This window comes from Natrix helvetica (assembly GCF_964273705.1).
Source record: "Natrix helvetica genome assembly, chromosome: 3".
Taxonomy (NCBI): domain Eukaryota; kingdom Metazoa; phylum Chordata; class Lepidosauria; order Squamata; family Natricidae; genus Natrix; species Natrix helvetica.
In genome coordinates, this window is record NC_138549.1 from 146495824 (window position 1) to 146514640 (window position 18817).

Consider the following 18817-nt stretch of genomic DNA (forward strand, 5'->3'; position numbering starts at 1 on the left):
TGTCAAGGTAGTAACAAATTACAGCACTGCCTTCCAATTCCAAGCCCCATTGCATCCTGACCAACCATCTTAGCAAAAGAAAGAAATAATTTGGTTATTGCTTTGCTATGTTTTCACTTTCTACAATAAACCTCCTATGGCGTGTAATCCCATTCGAAGGGAATGTGTTCCTGACATAGTGAACTCTTCAATTTTCATTATAAAAATACATTATTTCAAATAGCTATTAAAAATATAATCTTAATATTACTGTCATTTTTTTTTCTCAAGCACAATTGATTACATTAATTGCTGAATGCCTGAAGTGAATTGTCATTTTCTTTTAAATGCAATGCTTCATTCAAATCTAGAGGAAAAATGAGGAAAGAAGTGAGGAAACAGTATCATGGTTATGAATGTCTTGTTTTAAAACAAAATTATTTCATTCACATTTTAGAATAGTATTGTTTAGACCAGTGATGGTGAAACTTTTTCTTATGTCATGCCACAATTGTGTGCTCACACAGTATCATGTGCGCACATGTGCACACACCAATTCAATGCTCCCCATCTGCGCACAACCCACCCACCACACATGTGTGTACGACCCCTCCTCAGGCTTCAGAGCAGGGGTGGGTTCCTGCCAGTTCTAACCTCTTCTATAGAAGAGATACCACAAATCTACATTGCCATTTAGAACCAGTTCCAGCTCCCTCCCCACCCCCCATCCGCACATCATCAAGATGAAGAGCGAGAGAAGGAATTCTGGGAGTTGAAGTCCACAAGTCTTAAAGCTGTCAAGTTTGAACACCCCTGGGGTTTTTTTTCTAAAGGGTTAAGGGTGCAAGGGTCTTGTAACTTGACAGCTTTAAGACTTGTGTGCTTCAAATGCTAGAGTTTCTGAGCCAACATTTTGGTTGCTAAGCAAGAGGGTTGTTAAGTGAGTTTCACCACATTTCACAAGTTGGCCACGCCCACCCAGTCACATGACTGGCAATCCACTCCCACTCAGTCACATGGCTGGCAAGCCACTGCCACCCAGTCACATGGCCAGCAAGCCACTCCCACAAAGCAGGCCACACCTACAGAAGAGGTTCTAAAAAATGTTGAAATCAACCACTGCTTCAGAGGCTTTCTTAAAGCCTGGGGAGGGTGAAAATGGCCTCCCCCGGCCCTCCAGAAGCCGGAAATGAATCCTTTCTGAATTTCCGGTTAGCCCATTGGGGATGTCAATCAGGAATGAACTTCTGGTGGCCTGTTGTGCCTGCTTTTTGCCGTCCCAGCCTCTGGAGGCTTTCCTAAAGCCTGGGGAGGGCGAAAATGGTCTCCCCCGGCCCTCCAGAAGGCCAAAAATCAGCTGGCTGCTGCCTCTGCTGATGGCTGGCATGTCAGAAAATATGGTTCCGTGTGCCACCTGTGACACGCGTGACATAGTTTCGCCATCACGGGTTTAGACTCTCCAACATTTGTGTTGAAAATAGGAAGATTATAAACCCTCAAGAATCCATTCTTCTGCATAAAGAAGAAAAGTCACTAATGCATATGAAAAAGAAATTAAACACAAACCATCTAGCCCAAAGAACAATTCAGCACCTAGAAAATGGAGATTCTTTCTAGCGTATATGGATCAGATATTACCCCAAGAGTTCCACATGAGGTATTTACATGCTAAATTACAAATATCATTAGAACTTTTTTTTTTTGGATCCCTTTAAATCAGTGTTATCTCCAATGTTGACCAGTTCCTGAAGTGAGATTTGGAAGTGGTTTCCCATTGTCTATTAACTAAAGTTGACAGAGGCCCTGGTCCAATGTCACCCAGCTGGATTTCTGCCCTAACAGGACTAGAACTAACAATGTATTCATTTCCAGGATAATATTTTAACCACCATAACAAACTGGCTGTCTTAGTTCCTGGGATATTTCACTGTACTTGATCTGTGGAATTACGACAAATAAAGAGGTTTTTAACTTTGATGAAAATAATAAAAAAGCCCACAACTTGCGAGTTGGAGGCTGCATCATCTCTTTATCATATGAGCTGTTTTTATCACAGGGATAAATGATGAGAGATCCTCACAGCTGTCCTGTCTGCTTCTCATCTTCCCTAGATTTAAATAAAGGCTGTGAGACTCTGCATCTTCAGACTTTCTCTGTTTAAGAGAAAAAGATTCTCCTTCCTTCTGCCAAGGATTCACACACAAATGGATTGTGTTTGCAAAATGCAGAACAGGCATGAGTGCGAAATTTATCCTGCCTTGGGCAATAAAAGCAGCCTCAGTATAAACATATAAATATCCACTCAAATATACTACTAATTAGTTCTTGTGTTTGTTGTGTAATGTTGGCATGGTTCAAAACAAACTAATCCAAATCCATCCGGTGTTTAATATTGGAAATAATTTAAAGATCAGACTGATGATCCATTCCTATCTCAGCTGTTCAGTTATTTCACTTTAAATCTTACACTCTCCATGATAAAACTATATAATTAAATTGAGTATCTTTATTTTATATCTGTCACTTGTCAGCTTGTTTCTCTAATTACTTTTAAAATGTTTTATGTTGGTTTCTTTTGTTACTAGTAACCTATGTCTTTCTCTTATCAACATCCCTTTCTGTCACATCATCTACCACTTTATTTATTTATTTATTTATTCTTCGCACTTCTAGACCGCCCCCTCTCCCAAAAAGGACTCGGGGCGGTGTACAGTCCACACAGCAAATAACAGATAATAAGTACAAATATAAATATAGATATAAATATACATACATATGGAGGAGGTTAAAAAATTAAAAGAACTGTACAGAAGAATATGAATATGGCTCTAAAAGCCCTAAAATCAATTAGATTTAAAACAATACCCTTAAAATACCAGTTGGGTATTTTAAGTATTACTTGACTAATACTTATCCATCTACATACATACATACATACATACGTACGTACGTACGTACGTACGCACGCGCGCACACACACACACACACACAGAGCAACCTGTGTGTCTTAATGCCTTCATGAACATGATTTTGTCATCCCCTTCTTTATGAATTGAATGAATTGCGAGAAAGAAAGGGGGGAAGGGGATGCAAACATTTAAAATGAATTAATTATGGCCAATTAATGAGAAATTAATTTTCTAAAGGGACACATTAGAAACTGGCACTGCTGACACCCCCCCCCTACCACCATCACAGTCGGACAGGAGCAGTCAAAGGGGTAGATGTGGCCTATAGGCCGTAAAATGACTGTCAACCCTGAAGCTGGCCTGGCTGATGCCATTGTGGAGCTTCAGTGAGGCCACACAGGAGCTGAGGGATAAGAAGATGTGGGGGGGGGGGGTAGAGAAAGTTGGGGTTGTAGTCAAAGCAAAATGCGAAAGAGAAGAAAGATGGGTTGATGAGATTATGCATTGATTTTAGAAGTATTAATGCAGTCTGTATGGAAAACACCTACCCATTGACTGATTGTTTGGAATTGAAGGGGGGAGGACCTTCAGAAACATAAATAAATATTGATGTCCAGTCCACACTCTAAAAGTGGGGCTGGGAATGCTGAGGGGTTTTTGTCTATTACTTGGAACCCACATCTGCTCTATAAGATAAATTTCAAGCATGAAGCACATAGAAAAATATTAAGGCCATCCACATCATTTTGAAAAATATTTTAACACTCATGTAGTCAATATAATTTTAGATATTCCAATGTCCCTTCTAAAAATTATGTGATACAGTACATGAATTATGTTATATATATTAAATTATGTGAACAATTCATCCATTTTATTCTGCCTCAGAGGTATAAAAAACACTATATTCAGCTGTATAATTCCCTGAGGGGTCAGCTGGCTAGACAAACACTTGTACTTCAATTTTTGTAAATTGGATTTGCTGGTCATGAAAGTTCAATTTACTAGTGACTGTAAGAATGGACATTATAATTAAACTCTATCTGGGACTGAATATAACCTTGAGAGGATGTGAATTATTTATTTTTAATTTTTAAAAATGTATATGCTGCCCTTCAAAACAGGCTTTCATAGGCTGCCATATACCATTCTCAAATTTCAGTTTAAAGATCTCTCAAGCAAAGCAAACAGTACAAACAAAGATAACAGAAATATATTAGATTTTGAAAATCCATTGCAAAGAAATCATTCATTAAACAACCTCAGAGAATAACAACATGTTTGCTTGGCTCCTGAAGAGCAGTAGGAAAAGGCACAGGTCACTGGGGAGAAAACCAGTGAGAGAGCCACACCTCAGCATGGAGACACTTTCAATATTGGTTTGAGTATGTGGCTAGGAACTTATGAGAAGAGGAGTTTCAACAGATATTGGAATGCTCAGCCATGTAGAGAATTAAAAACTAATACCAATAAATTATGTTAAGATAGGAAACAAACAATTATACACACCGGTCTAAAAGAGTCAAACATTAATTTTCACTCAGTATGCTTTCTGTCTTAGCTTCTACTGAGGTTTCTATGTTGCATTTTTCTAGGATGTGTTATCTTCATTAAAAGGGAACAACATGGGGAATCTGGCATTTCACAGGTGGAGAAGCCAAGATGCTTCCATTATGGAAAGACCAAATACAGATCCTATTACTTGCAATTCTGAGATGGATAACTTGGATCAGGGATGTTTGCAAAATTAATCAAAACAAGTTAGTGGAAGCTAAAACATGAAGATTTTTTTTCTGTGTGTGCTTTTGTTCTACAAAATAGGAAGGGTATCTATTGCATTATTATAACTGTCATCATGACTTTTTTTTACACCCCAAGGTGATTCCTTTCAGTTTCCATATACTGTATACAATGCATCCACAACTAACTCTGATAAGGATTTAGCATTTTTGCATATATTAAAATGCTTATGTGAATAACCTAAATTCTCCATAGTCTTTCTCATAGAACATACAGTACAAAGAAATGAAGTTGGGATTGTGAGTTCAATCTAGTTTACCAGGAAAAGAACATTTATAAATGTATTGCAGGGCTTCCTTCATATGCTGGGAATCTTGCTTTTTTAAAGTCTAATGCACAAGAAACAATTAAAGTGTACAGTTGTAGATTCTTTTTGGATTTTGCAGTATCTCCTATTACAAAGGAGCTGTGCAATGGCGATCAATATTTCATCAGAAGTGTTTCCACTTAGAATCATAGGGCTGGAAGGACCCTAGAGGTCTTGTCCAATCTCCTGCCCAAGCCAGGAGTCCTTATATCATCCCAGACAAATGGTTGCCCAATCTTTTCTTGAAAACTCCCAGCAATTGAGCACGTACAACTCTGAGAGGAAGCTGTTTCACTGATTAATCATTCTCAGCATCAAGCAATTCCTCCTTATTTCTAAGTTGGATCTTCTCTGACACGCTTCTACCCATTGCTTCTTATCCTGCCCTCAAGTGCTATGGAGAATAAATTGTTCCTCACTTCCCTGTGACAGTATTGGAAAACTGCTATCAGGTCTCCCCTAAGTAGACAAGAGCTAGTATCTTTTTAGAAATATTTCTCTGTCAGTTTGACTCCCAGAATTCCCTGCAAAACATAGCACTGTGTCTAAGCCTTCCCTGCTTGCCACCCCATAGATTACATCCAACATAAATTCTTTTGCTGACAAAAAATATCTCTTTCATCACTACCTAAAACCTCCAGCAGTACTGCAAGCTCTAGAAGTGCTCCTTGGCATTCCCCATGGGGTTCTCATCCATTTTGTAAATGCTGTTATAGACAGCCAAGTTTATTTTGCTGCCATACATAAATATATAAAGAAAAAAGTCAAATCTCGTTTTTTTTCCCCTAGCTCAGGGGTGTCCAAACTTGGGAACTTTAAGACTTGTGGACTTCAATTCCCAGAATTCCCTAGCATGCTGGCTGGGGAATTCTGAGAGTTGAAGTCCACAAGTCTTAAAGTTCCCAAGTTTGGACACCCCTGCCCTAGCTCAACTTTATAAACATGATGATTAGTTTTCTTGGCAAGAATACAGACATTTTTTTTTTCAAAAAGTAGAAAAGCCTGTATACATAAACTTCAACTTATTTAGTGTCTGTTCAAAGTTATAACGGCACTGAAAAAACTGACCACCATTTTTCACATTTGTGACCGTTGCAACATCCCCATTGTCACGTGATCAAAATTCAGACTCTTGGTAACTGACCCATATTTATGACAGTTGCAGTATCTTGGGGTCATGTTACCACCTTTTTGTGACCTTCTGACAAGCTAAGTTAATGGAGAAGCCAGATTCACCTAAAAACTGTGTCACTAACTTAACAACTGCAGTGATTTAACAACTGTGGCAGGAAAGGTTGTTAAGTAGGGCAAATTTTACTTAACAAATGTCTCATTTAACAACAGAACTGTTGGGTGAAATTGTGTTCATAAATCAAGGACTACCTATATTATAATTTCTCCTGGTAATTTTTATAACACCAGATTATCCAAATTCACATTGTAAATATGTTAATTACATTAAAGTACTTACTTCATAGAGGTTTTTTTTTGTTTTTTGTTTGCTTTTATTTGAACATATTTTGTAGAGATGTAACTTGCTATTTAAGAACTGTTATCCTAGTGGCAATTATGCTGTCTGAATTTAACTTTAAGATAGATATGTTGCATTTCTCATCTTGTAACCTAAAATACTCTGTTCTACAGTATAAAAAACACAATGGAGAATGTCTCCTGCACAGATTGCTAGTTGCAGCAAACAGTGAAAGCTTTTCAGTGACATGCACAAAGATCCACCGAGATTCAGCTGAAAGCATTCAACTCAGTTTCTTCCTTTGACCCAAACCACTTTGGAAAATCATGTTTCCAGATGTGAAAGACTCAGCACATTAACCTTGCTGCAAACCCCCAACCTTCTGCCATCTGCTTTTATAGCAGATGCATTTCAATAGAACTACTGTAGCCATATGAGAGACTAAAATTCAACACAATATACAAGATCATATTTTCAAACATCTTTCACTTAATGTATCAACTGAACCTTTAAAAAAAACTGCAGGTAGGAAACAAGGTGGAATTTTACTATTCACATTTCATCTCCTCTTGCCAGAATATAGGAATTAAACCAGAAGTAACAAGCAAGAGATTCTAGTCTTCATTTTGGCTTCTTGATTAAAATCAATAATTGCAATTAATTGTAGCAATAAAACTAATATGGAAATTTTTGATTTCCACATGGCTACATTCTACAGAGAAAGACAAAGGGAGATGACATAAATCCAGATAAATACTATTTTATTCTCATAATGCTAAATCATAGCATTTTAAGAATTTGGGATTCTAGATTTCCTGAAATAATGCACCCCAACATACACAGGATATCTAATGTCTATCCTCTATTTGCCAGAATTCCTACTACAATGGGAAAAAAAACCTGCTATATCTGATCAATGGAACTGAATCACATCTGAATTCAGGCAAAGGGAAGACTATATCCAGCGCAGTCCAGATTTGCAGTGGACTTCATCATGTATGCAGTAATTGCACTTCAATCTCAAATTTGTGAAGACATACCAGGTTGAGACAATATTTGCTCTTAAGATTTGTGACATTAATTTTACCTCAGCTCTTCTGTAGGTATGATTGCATTGACATATCACTATAAATCATTCTCATTTCATAACTAGGATTTATTTATATATCTACTACTACGCCATCAATTACAAGCAAAGGTAAAGAGCATTTTATTTGGTACAAGCATCAGTGTATTTGAGTTAAGGAGTTGTAAGACACCAGTATTTCAAATCCCTACATTACAATATTCCTCACAGGTGAAACCAATGCAGAACTGTTCACTCAAACACTCCAATCCTTTTAGCCCAGTGACAACATGCCATAATAATTAACACTCAAAAAGTAACTATAAAATTGATCATAGGGATAGAAGCAGAGGTGGTATTCAGCAGGTTCTGACCAGTTCTGGAGAACCGGTAGTGGAAATTTTTAGTAGTTCGGAAACTAATAAATACCACCTCTGACTGGCGTAGCCCCATCTATTCTCTGCCTCTCGAGTCCTAGTTGATCAGGAGGAAATGGGGATTTTGCAGTAACCTTCCCCTGGAGTGGAGTGGGAATGGAGATTTTACAGTATCCTTCCCCTGCCACGCCCACCAAGCCATGCCCATCAAGCCACACCAGATCACCAAGACACACCCACAGAACTGGTAGTAAAAAAAATTGAATCCCACCACTGGATAGAAGGAATAGAAGAAGTACAGCTTGAGGCATCCATCCTATCTTACCTCATAGAGGGTAATTATTCCATTGGTTTCATTTGGTGGCTTCCACTGAACATAGATCTTCTCCTCAAAGGGTCCTCCCTGAATAGATTCAAGGGAAACAGTTCCAGGAACTAAAAATAAAATGAAAACTTTGTAAATCATATTATTATTATTTTTTCTTTCTCTCTAAGCTGACATCATAATCAATGTTCACTCCAATTTCTGTCAAAATATTCTGCATTTTTCCCCAAACCAAGTACGAATTTCTCTGCCACAATAATACAAGTGAATTGTCCTCCCTTAATAATAGTAATTAAGACCCAAATTTCCAATGCTAAGTGACACAATCATAAAGTACAATACCATGCGACTGCATCACATGACCATTCATTTGTAACCTTCTGCCAGTTTGTCCATTGACTCCTTGTAGACAATTAGAAAAGAAGATTGCAAATGGCAATCATATAACCACAGGGACACTGAAATTGAAATAAATGTGAGGATTGCTTGTAACTACTATTCATTCAGCACCATTGCAAGTGTGAATGGTTACTGAATGAGTGGTCATTAAGCAAGGATGTTCAATAATGTCATGTTAAAATAAAACTGAAGTACTTGATTTTGTTTGCATTCTATTAACTAGGTCAGTGATTCCTAACCTTTACAGTTTTGTGGCTCGTTGGTGGCGGTGGTAGCAGGGCAGAGAGGGGATGGTTTTGCAGAAGCAATGGACAAACGCACTCGCATGCACAGCTCCATTTGCATATGCACAGGGGTGGGTTCTGGCTTCTGCTACTGCCGGTTCACTCAGGGATGCGCACACACTTGATATGTGCTATGTGTACATGTGCAATGGTAAAAAAATGCTTCTGCCCTTGTGCAGAAGAAAAAAAAACAAGATATCACTGGTTCAGGGGTGTGGCAAACTGAGTTACTACCTACTTGGCCGAACTGGTCTGAATTGATAGGAATCCACCTCTGATGCAGCAGGCATGCTTGTCTGCCACTTGCACAAATGGAATTTTGCACATGTGCACCCGCTACACAGCCCAGGGTCGGGGTTCCCTGAACTGGGTTACTCACTTCAATAAAGAGATAGCTCCTCTCTGAGGGAGGCAGTCAGTTTAGAAATATGAAATATAAATAAATATATTTAATCAACATATAGATTTTTAATTCCTTTCCTTCTCTTGAAACCTTACCCTCCTGGAAGAATGACCTTATTAAATAAATAACCAGTAAATAGCAGTAAGGATTAACTACTGCCCTTCAGATGCCTGTTTAGCACATTTTCTATTAATCTGAAATCTCTTTTTTAAAAATCCAGTAATCATCAACTTTGACAGGTCCTTGAACATAAATTAATTCTTAAACACCCTTTAAGCAAACTCACCTGAAACATTTGACACATATTTAGAGAAGACAACCAGAATCTCTCAACGCATATAGTTATTGATTTTGTTAAGATGTAATCAGAACAAATCCTCCCAAAAGCAAAATGGGAAGCTTCATTATGTTTAGTATTAGCTACAATTTTAGCCTGCAACAATTTTCAGAGGTTTATTTTCCCAATATTAAATTATAATCTACTGTTGGAATGAGCTGTGAAACATATTGGTTGAATTTTTTATCTATCGGTAAAATCTTACTTTAAGCGGTTTTTAAAATTTCCTTTCCTCCCCCAAACAATTTAAATAGTAAGAACTTTATTTCTTACCATCCTCTTCTGTTTGCACCACCAATTCCTCACTCTCCATCTTGCCCTCTGGATTCGAAAGCGCCAACCTCAATCGGATGGTCATGAAGGGTCGTAATCCTCGCAACGTGTAATGTGATGATGTTTGAATTAATTCCTCTGCTTCATATTTCTGCTGGTTGAATATATACTGGTAATGAACTGTCAAGTTATAGCTGTGGCAGCGAGTCACAACATAACCAAAAGGTTCCCACTGCAAAGTCAACTGACGTGATCGGATGTCTACAACCTCTACATTCTGAGGACCATGGACTGGATCTGTGGAGGAAAAATATGTAATGCTTCAGCTGATGAAAAATGAAAGCATCTGGTGGATTTGGATGTGAACACTAGACAGAGAAACTGTCCAGCATCATATATCTTATCTGGAATAAGTGTCTTTGATAATAGCAACTGATACCCTTAACATTTCAAAGCTGTAACATTGCAAAGTACTTTGCACAGGGCTGCTTTGAAGATTGCCAAGAAACTGCATTTGATATAGAATGTTAAAGTCCATTTGCTGATATTTAAGAGCTAATGTGGCCTTATAAAACACATTAGCAAGCATTGCATTGGTTGCTGATAGATTTCTGAGAACAATTCAAAATGTTGGTTTTACAGATTTTTATGCTTTGGATCTTAAGTAACTTCTACTTCAAACAAAACTTTATTATGTTTTCATTGTGCAAAAGGATAATTAAGGTACCTCCATCTTAGAAGCTCAGGAGGACAAAGGAAATTTTCTTCCCTATAGTTCCTGTTCTTATGAATAGCCTCCCCAACCCCCAGATTTTGGCTGGTACTCATTTTGATGAGTTTTTGCAAGACCATGAAAAAGATATTGTGCTGTATTTGATATTTAATTTGTTCCCATTAGATTGGGTGTCAGTGGAAATTACTAAATGTAGTATTTATATTTGTGATTGTTTTATAAATTAGCTACTTTGGTTTACAAATTCATACATTTATTTATACGATTGATATAACCACTCATCCCACATAATAGATACTGTGAGGCTTACAAGGTTAAAACAATACATTTCTTATACGTAAAGTATTAGTGGTTGTGTCTTGAATATAACAGCTTTTTTAAAAAATAAAAACTGATTGAATTGGTTACATGCAACTGTTGTGCAAAATTCAACCCAATAATTTCATGTTTTGATCTACATGTCCCTTCCCTGAAGGAACTAAGAGAAAGGTATCACTACAACACACTAAGAGTAACCTAAAAAATATTGAGCTACATCTCACATGTGAAAACAAAACCAACATCTACAGATCTTCCTATATACAAAGCTATTTATGGAATAAACTTCTGCATTAGGAAAAAAAATCATTAATTGGTGGACATCGATTTTATGTTGTTTGTTGCTGTTTCTCCCCCCTCCCCCGCCGATCCCTTAACATTACCAAAAAGCAGCCTGTCCTACTCTCATAATCTATTGCTATCTTTGCATCCTTCACTAAAGAAGCATCATGCTTCTTCATTCACCCCACTTCTTTTTAAAAAAGGAATACAAGTTTTCTTAAACCAGATATTCAAAATAAATAAACATTCTATTCAAATGCTCAGTATTTATTATTCCCATTAATGCCTAGAGCTTCAAATGATCTAATAATGCTTTTTTTAAAATGGGTCTCTTTTTCAGTGATCCCTACATGCCAATTACCAGATTGTTTCCCCAGATCATATTAATAATTGAAAATCGGCACTATCACTAACCTATAGATTAATGTCCATCTGCAACAACCTATAATGCTACCAGTTCATATTTTCTGACATGCATTTTTTTCTTTTTCATTTATAATTAAACCAACACTTTTATTTCCATTGAAATATTCAACTACAATCCATTCCACAAGATTAGATCGCCTTCATTTTAATCTATTGTATCCTTCCCTTTGTCCTCATTTTACATAACCTACTTTCATATCCTTCATTTCATCCCTTAATTCATGTCTTTACCATTTGCATTTGCATTCCATATATCACTGCTGCAAAGTGTACAGTAAACTGCTAAAACCATAGATATCATGACACTAGTCAATCAAAGTATTCATAAACTATTTAGCAAGACAGAAAAAATGGCTTAGGTTGTAACCTCAGTTCCACCCATATAATAAAGGAAGTTCAAGTCAGTTTTGGTACAGCTTGTTTGGTGTTTCAGAAATGAAAACATAACCCAACTTTTACCCCAAGCATTTCAAATTCAGCAACCATTATAAAAGCCAACATAATGTTGGCATCTAACCAAGTAGTAGGTAGATTGTAGCATACTGACCTACCTTCAGGAAACAAAACAAAAACTATTCTGCTAATTTGTTCATAAATAAGGAATAGATCCTTTGAACAATTGCTGCACTGTTTCTATCTATTGATGCCTTCTCTTTAAATAAAACCTATATTGTCACATTTATTTTAAATGTGTTATTTTTTTTAACAAAAATGATTCAACAGCCGAAACATTTAAAATTATTTCTCAAGTGGAGGGAAATCAGTTTGTACTGGTAAGACCATTTTAAGAAATATGGAGGTTATTCTTTATTTTAAGATATACATCAAGGACCATAAAGTTTCATTCTAATTAGTTTTGGACTTGCATTAATCTGTGGTTTGTTATACCATGCTTTGATGAATAAACCACAATTGTTTTATTACAGAGAGCATGTCAAAAAACACTACTTTATATTCTGTAACACTAGTTTTGCAAAATGCATTATGCCTAAATTAAATAAAGTGCAATACTACTGTAGTAACAAATTACCAGATATGAGTTAGCAATCAGAATGTAAAATTGGATTAATAATTGTTTTGTATTCTGTGCTAACCAGAAATGGTGACTATTTCAGATTTGCTTGCCATATGTACTATAGATAACCTTAAACTTTAGAGTCACATCAGACAGAAGAGAAAATAGCAGTGTATTAACTGAGTTGTTTAACATCTTTTTAAAGTTTATTATCCAATTGTTAGATGGCCTTCAACCAGTGTAATATATGTTAAAATCTGTCACCTGCAGTAAATCATCCTTTAATCAATAAAACTGCTTTATTCATGCACCCAAGCTTTAGGAATTCAAATCCTGATTTGTTTGAAATAAGGTTGAAGATTTTCAGTTTCATTCTGAGTATCTGTTCAAATGTAACTAAGTAATATTAAATCCATATGCTTCAGTTAAACTAATAGAGTTTTCTCATGCAGAGATGGATAGCTTTTCCAACCCCATAATTCCCATAATACTGAAGAAAGCACAAATACATATGTATAAAACAGGGGTGAGATCCTACTGGCTTTACTACCAGTTTGCTGCTCGCGTGTGCGCACTTATGAGAAAATTGAACCTCCATATTGAAAACAAGGAAAGGAGCAAGGAAAACAGCTGAGGAGTGGAAATTCAATCTGCGGCCCCTGATCAGCTGGACTTCAAAGACAGAAATAAAGGTTTTTATAAGGCAGAAGTGGGTGGGTGGATCCACAGAAACAGAGAATCAGTTGCTTTCAGCTTGAAGTCAAAACTACCAGTTCGTGTGAACTGGTCCGAACGGTAGAATACCACCTCTGGTATAAAAAACAATCAAAGAGAAATTCTTATCATGAAGCTTTTACAAATAAAAAATGATAACTGCAAAAGGCAATAAAAAGTATATTTTTCTATATAGGAATAACATCTTTAAAAAAACATGTACAGAAAACCTGTCACTCCTCAATGTGGGAGCCCAGGGGACACTTTAAATAGTCTATGCCAGAGGTTCCCAATCTTTTTCGGTTTGCGGCTCCCATAACACTTCGGATTTTTTCCGCGGCTCCCTTAATAGGTACATCCGATTTTTTTCAATTTTTGACTTTTTAAGGATTTGGAAATCTACTTTTTAGTTCGTTAAGGTTAGGTTAATTGAAAAATAAATTAAACACGAGCTTTAAATTCACAATTTATTGAACATCGTTTAATGATTTAAAATTATTAATGGGATGGATGGGCTTGTTGTTCGCTGCACAACTTCTCAAATCTTGGATCAGAAAAATAGCTTTTGAAAAGTAACTTAACCACCACACTAGCCCAGTGGTGGGCAACCTTTTTTTTCAACTGAGCCAAATCTCGCCAAAACCACGATTGAAATTTATTTGGAGAGCCGCTCTTGCTTAGCAACCAAAATTTTGGGCTCAATTGTGGTCATATGTTGTTTTTCTTTCTTTCTTTCATCTCTCTCTCCCACTTTCTTTCTTTTTTTCTTTTTCTTTCTCTCTCTCTCTCTGGCTCTTTGTCTCTCTCTCCCTCCCTCCCTCTCTGTCTCCCTCTGTCATTTTCTCTGGGTGTCTATCTGTCTCTCTCTCTCTCTGTATCTCTGTCTCTCTCTCTCCTCCTTCCCCCATCTCTGTCACTCTGTGTGTGTGGGTGTGTCTGTCTCTCACTCATTCACTTAATCACTCACTCTGTGTGTGTCTGTCTATCTTTGTCTCCCTCCCTCCCCCTCTGTGTGTGTGTGTGTGTGTGTCTGTCTGTCTGTCAGTCTCTCTCTGATTCCCTCCCTCACTCCCTCTCTCTGTTCCTCTCTCTGTCTGTCTGTCTCACTCTCTCACACACACACACTGTGGTCACCACAGTGTGTGTGTGTGTGTGTGAGTGAGACAGACAGACAGAGAGAGGAACAGAGAGAGGGAGTGAGAGAGGGACTCAGAGAGAGACTGACAGAGACGAATCAGAGACGTACTTTTAGCTACCTGGCAGCGGCATTTTGCCTTGGGGGGCTCCTCAGAACTTCCCAAGATTTCGGAGGGAAGTTTACAGCCCTCCCTCGGAACGCTTCGGAGGGAAGCTTCTGCAAAGGCGAGTGGCAACAAGTCTCCCAGGCTTTAATTTGCCGAGCTGTGCGCACGCGCCTGTTTTCCACAGCGTGGAGCAGCGGCGAGATTCTGCGCGGCGAGCGATGATTCCAGGGGCCATCCGGGAAGATGAGGAACGCGAGGGGGACCCTGCCCCCCCCACTGATGCCCCCCGGAATCATCGCTCGCCGCCCAGAATCTCGCCGCTGCTCCACACCGTGGAAAACAGGCGCGCGCGTACAGCTCGGCAAATTTCAGCCTGGGAGACTTGTCATGCCCGGGCTTTTGCAGAAGCTTCCCTCCAAAGCCCGAGAGGAGGGAGGGAAGCAGGCGCCCGGCTTCGCGGCGCCCTTATGACAATAGCGCGGCTCCCCAGGGAGCCGCGGCGCACACTTTGGGAATCACTGGTCTATGCCATTCAGTTGCAGAACAAGATTCAAACCAGACTATTTGGATAAAGCCAATGTTGTCTATGTGAGTAGTCCCACTAGGAAGTCAATCAATTTGTGCTAATGATCTTTTTCTTCCAGATCCTTGTAGATGGGGAGCTGACTAATGAAAGCAAACCTGGACTCTTTAAAACTGTAGAGAACCTAGTGAGATTTCTTCTTCATAGTCCCTTGAGCTTCGAGGGGCAGAGACTGAAAACAAGAGGAAACTCTTTAGAGCCTCAGCAGTCAAGAATTCAAAGTAACATTCCAAATAAAATGTCTCGCCAAGGAACTCTTCTGGAAGTGGCAGTTTGAGCATTGTTCTCCTGCTCTTGCATCATCAGTCCCAATAAGCCTTCCAATCTCAGCTGCGAGCATACAAGCAATTCCTTATTGATGGAGTCTCTGTTTCTGTTCTTTCCCACTGAGTAAAAAGGGCTTCCAATCTGAGGAACCCATCTCCTTTCTCTGCTTGGACAATGAGTTATACCAAGGCCAGGCAGTGTAGAAAGGTCGGGGGTCTTTTTATACAGGCCTGATAAGTATAATCCAGCAGGTGCTTTCTCTGCAGGATTCTTTTTGTTGTCCTTTGCATTTGCCGTCTTCCTCAACCATCTTCTCCAACCTCATACTGCTCCTTCATCAGAGCAGCCTTTATGCACAGCAGGCAGAAAGTCAGTAAACATACTTATTCTGTTGCTGTGTGTGAGGGAGTGAAGTTGGGGTTGCTCGCTGCTCTTTTCAAAAGTAGCTGCAGTTATGTAGACAAGCTGCCCCCTACCTCCCTCAAGCATTCACCCATTCCCTCAGAATTATACTAATAGGTATCTAAGTTGGCTGCTGCAGCTGCCAGTAATAATTGAGCCACATCCACATGTTTCCCAGGATGTGCTGGTCCAGAGGCAGCCTTATCCCATCCTTTCTTCTGAGCTTACAAAAACCAACACTAAGAGTTTCCCCAGGAAGGGGAAAGTTTAGCAGCAAAGGTGATAAGCAAACAGCACACAGATGGGGAAGCAGAGGCGACATTTGAAGATTGGCAGGATCACAAGCTACAATGAGCAGCATATTCTGGTGGGAATCCTGCCTAGAGCTTGGAGCTTTGCCTGTAGCTCGGCATCAACCAGAAGAGGAAGAAACCACACTGAAACAGCACTTCTTTCCAAATAGTGTAAGAACTTTGGGAAAAGGCAATGTGTACTATTTTATTATCTTTGAGACTTTTATTTAAACTGAGCATTGAGACACAGTATAAAGGATTGAGTATTAGATATATTAATAGAACAATGTCATCTTGCAAAGTCCTAGAAGGGCAGAATTAACCCAGCGTAATAGCCTATTGTTGGAGAAGGAGTGTGGTACAATATTTGCTATGCTGTGTTGTGTCCTTAGAGAGCCAAGGTTTTTTCACAAGGAAGCTCATGTTTTCCCTTTATTGCAGATACAATAATATATTTATTGTACAAATCTAAGTTATATCATAAAGGTAAAACACAATAGCAGAAGAAGCTCCTTGGATGAGAAGTGAAATGTCTTCAAAGAAAAACCAGAAAGTCCAGTTGCCTCTTGAAAAACATCTTTGGGATAAAGGTAAAAAAAAAGTCCCAATTCCCTCAGCTCACACTTAACTCTTGGTGAGACAGTGTGTGTATGTGTGGGTGTATGTGGGTATGTATGTATGTATGTATGTATGTATGTATATATATGTATGTATGTATATGTATACACACACACACACACACACACACACACACACACACACACACACACACACACACACACACATATATATATATATATATATATATATATATATATATATATATATATATATATATATATATAATGATAATTAATAATTTATTAAATTTCTAGACCGCCCCTCTCCCCGGAGGGACTCGGGGCAGTGTACAGGAATAAATTTAAAACATACAAACAAACATACATATAAGTAAAAATCACATTAAACAACCCCTGTACAATTTATAAAAATTAAAAAAGAGACCTTAAAACCAATCTTAAAAATTTAAAAATAGAACTGAGGTGGGATAGGTGAAATTAGGCCAAGCCGGCTAGCTGGAATAGGTGGGTTTTAAGTTTCTGACGGAAGGAGCGGAGATCCGTAGTCACTCTAATGTCGGGGGGAAGGTCATATATACATACATACATACATACATACATACATACATACATACATACATACATACATAGATTTTCACGGGTGTAGGTATGCTGGTCTTGTTGTATTCGGGTCTTTTCCCATGTAAGATTGAGAATGTTGCCAAGGCAATGTCAATCTTACACGGGAAAAGACCCGAATACAAGACCAGGGCTTTGGGGGATTCAAACCAATCTGTCCTTCTCTTTAGTCAGTGATATTTCATTAGTGACAGGAACAGTTTCCTGCAATTAGGCCTCTGCAACAAGTAACCTAAAGGGTCATACCTGATTGTTTCTATTTAGCTTTCATGCTCAGCTGAAGCCTTCCATTTCAAATTCAACAGTTTGACAGAAGTTGTCTCTTCTCTCCCTATCTGCTTTCCTGACAGTGGGAGGCAGATAACTTTTACTAAGAAGAATCTAAATCAGAATTCTCAGTCACATAGTTTCCTATAAGCCAGCAATCACAGAAGTATAAAGAAAATCACCATTCAAAAAAAGGAAAAAAACAGAATAATACAAAAAGAGATACTATCACTGTAGGAGACTGACACAGCATGCTTCTGGGAGAAAGTAAAGTTCTGGATACAAAAAAAAAATTTGTGGCCTTCTAATGCAACTCTATGTATGTATATGAAGAAATATCCAAGGATTATAAATCTAAGGAATTTAACACTGTTGCTTCCATTATTTCTCTTAAGAATCAGTTTCTAGGCTTTATAAATCAGCCCTGAAGCTGACTTGACTGAATACATCTTGGAGCTGAGGGATAGGGATGGGGGATAAGAGATTGCTGGGGTTTTGTAGTCAAAATAAAATGTTTTCTCTTGGGAATCAAGGACATTCTCACACTTGGCCCAATGAAGGAGTAGTGATGTCACTGGGCAACCAGATAGCACATTGATTGGACAATGTTACTGATTGTTTGGGGTTGAGGGAAAACTTTTACTTTTAATTAGGTGAAAACCATAGGAAGTTTCAGAGTCGGTTTTCACCAGATCTGTGTCAATATGATATATCCAATAAAGCTATTCTTTGAGGAATCTACTTGCCTCAGAGTTTTGCTTGTTATGGGTCTATTATGTGGAACCCTGACATTATCTTTATGGCAGAAAGTATTTGACTCTCAAATGTAATTGGACTACAGCTTCTAGCCAGAGCCGGGTGTCCCCACTCACCCTGAGGCACCACTCACTCCTGACCTTACTGCTCAACAGCTGAGTGTATTTGCCATCTCATTTTTGCTCTTTTTGCTACTCTTTATTGGACCCATAGTTTCTGGTAAACATTTCCTACACATGGGGCTAAAAGAGCTGCTTTCACTCTATCAGAGTCTTCTTTAAATGACTCTGTCTCCGTTATGTGATTCTTTCCTATGCTTAAAGTCTCTGGAAATTTTAATTGGGGAAGGTAAAAAGCTAGCCTATGCTTCCAGGTATTGATGAGAAAA

At 38.3% G+C, this 18817-nt stretch overlaps 1 protein-coding gene across 1 annotated transcript in view; it reads right to left on the bottom strand.

Moving 5' to 3' along the window:
* The window catches only part of PTPRT (protein tyrosine phosphatase receptor type T), a 703069-nt gene that overhangs the window by 170283 nt on the left and 513969 nt on the right, over positions 1-18817 (bottom strand). The window contains exons 8-9 of the mRNA XM_081949356.1: positions 9931-10227; positions 8235-8344 (exon numbers count right to left, since the gene is read on the bottom strand). Coding sequence (XP_081805482.1) covers positions 8235-8344; positions 9931-10227 — 407 coding nt within the window. The remainder of the gene's footprint in view (positions 1-8234; positions 8345-9930; positions 10228-18817) is intronic.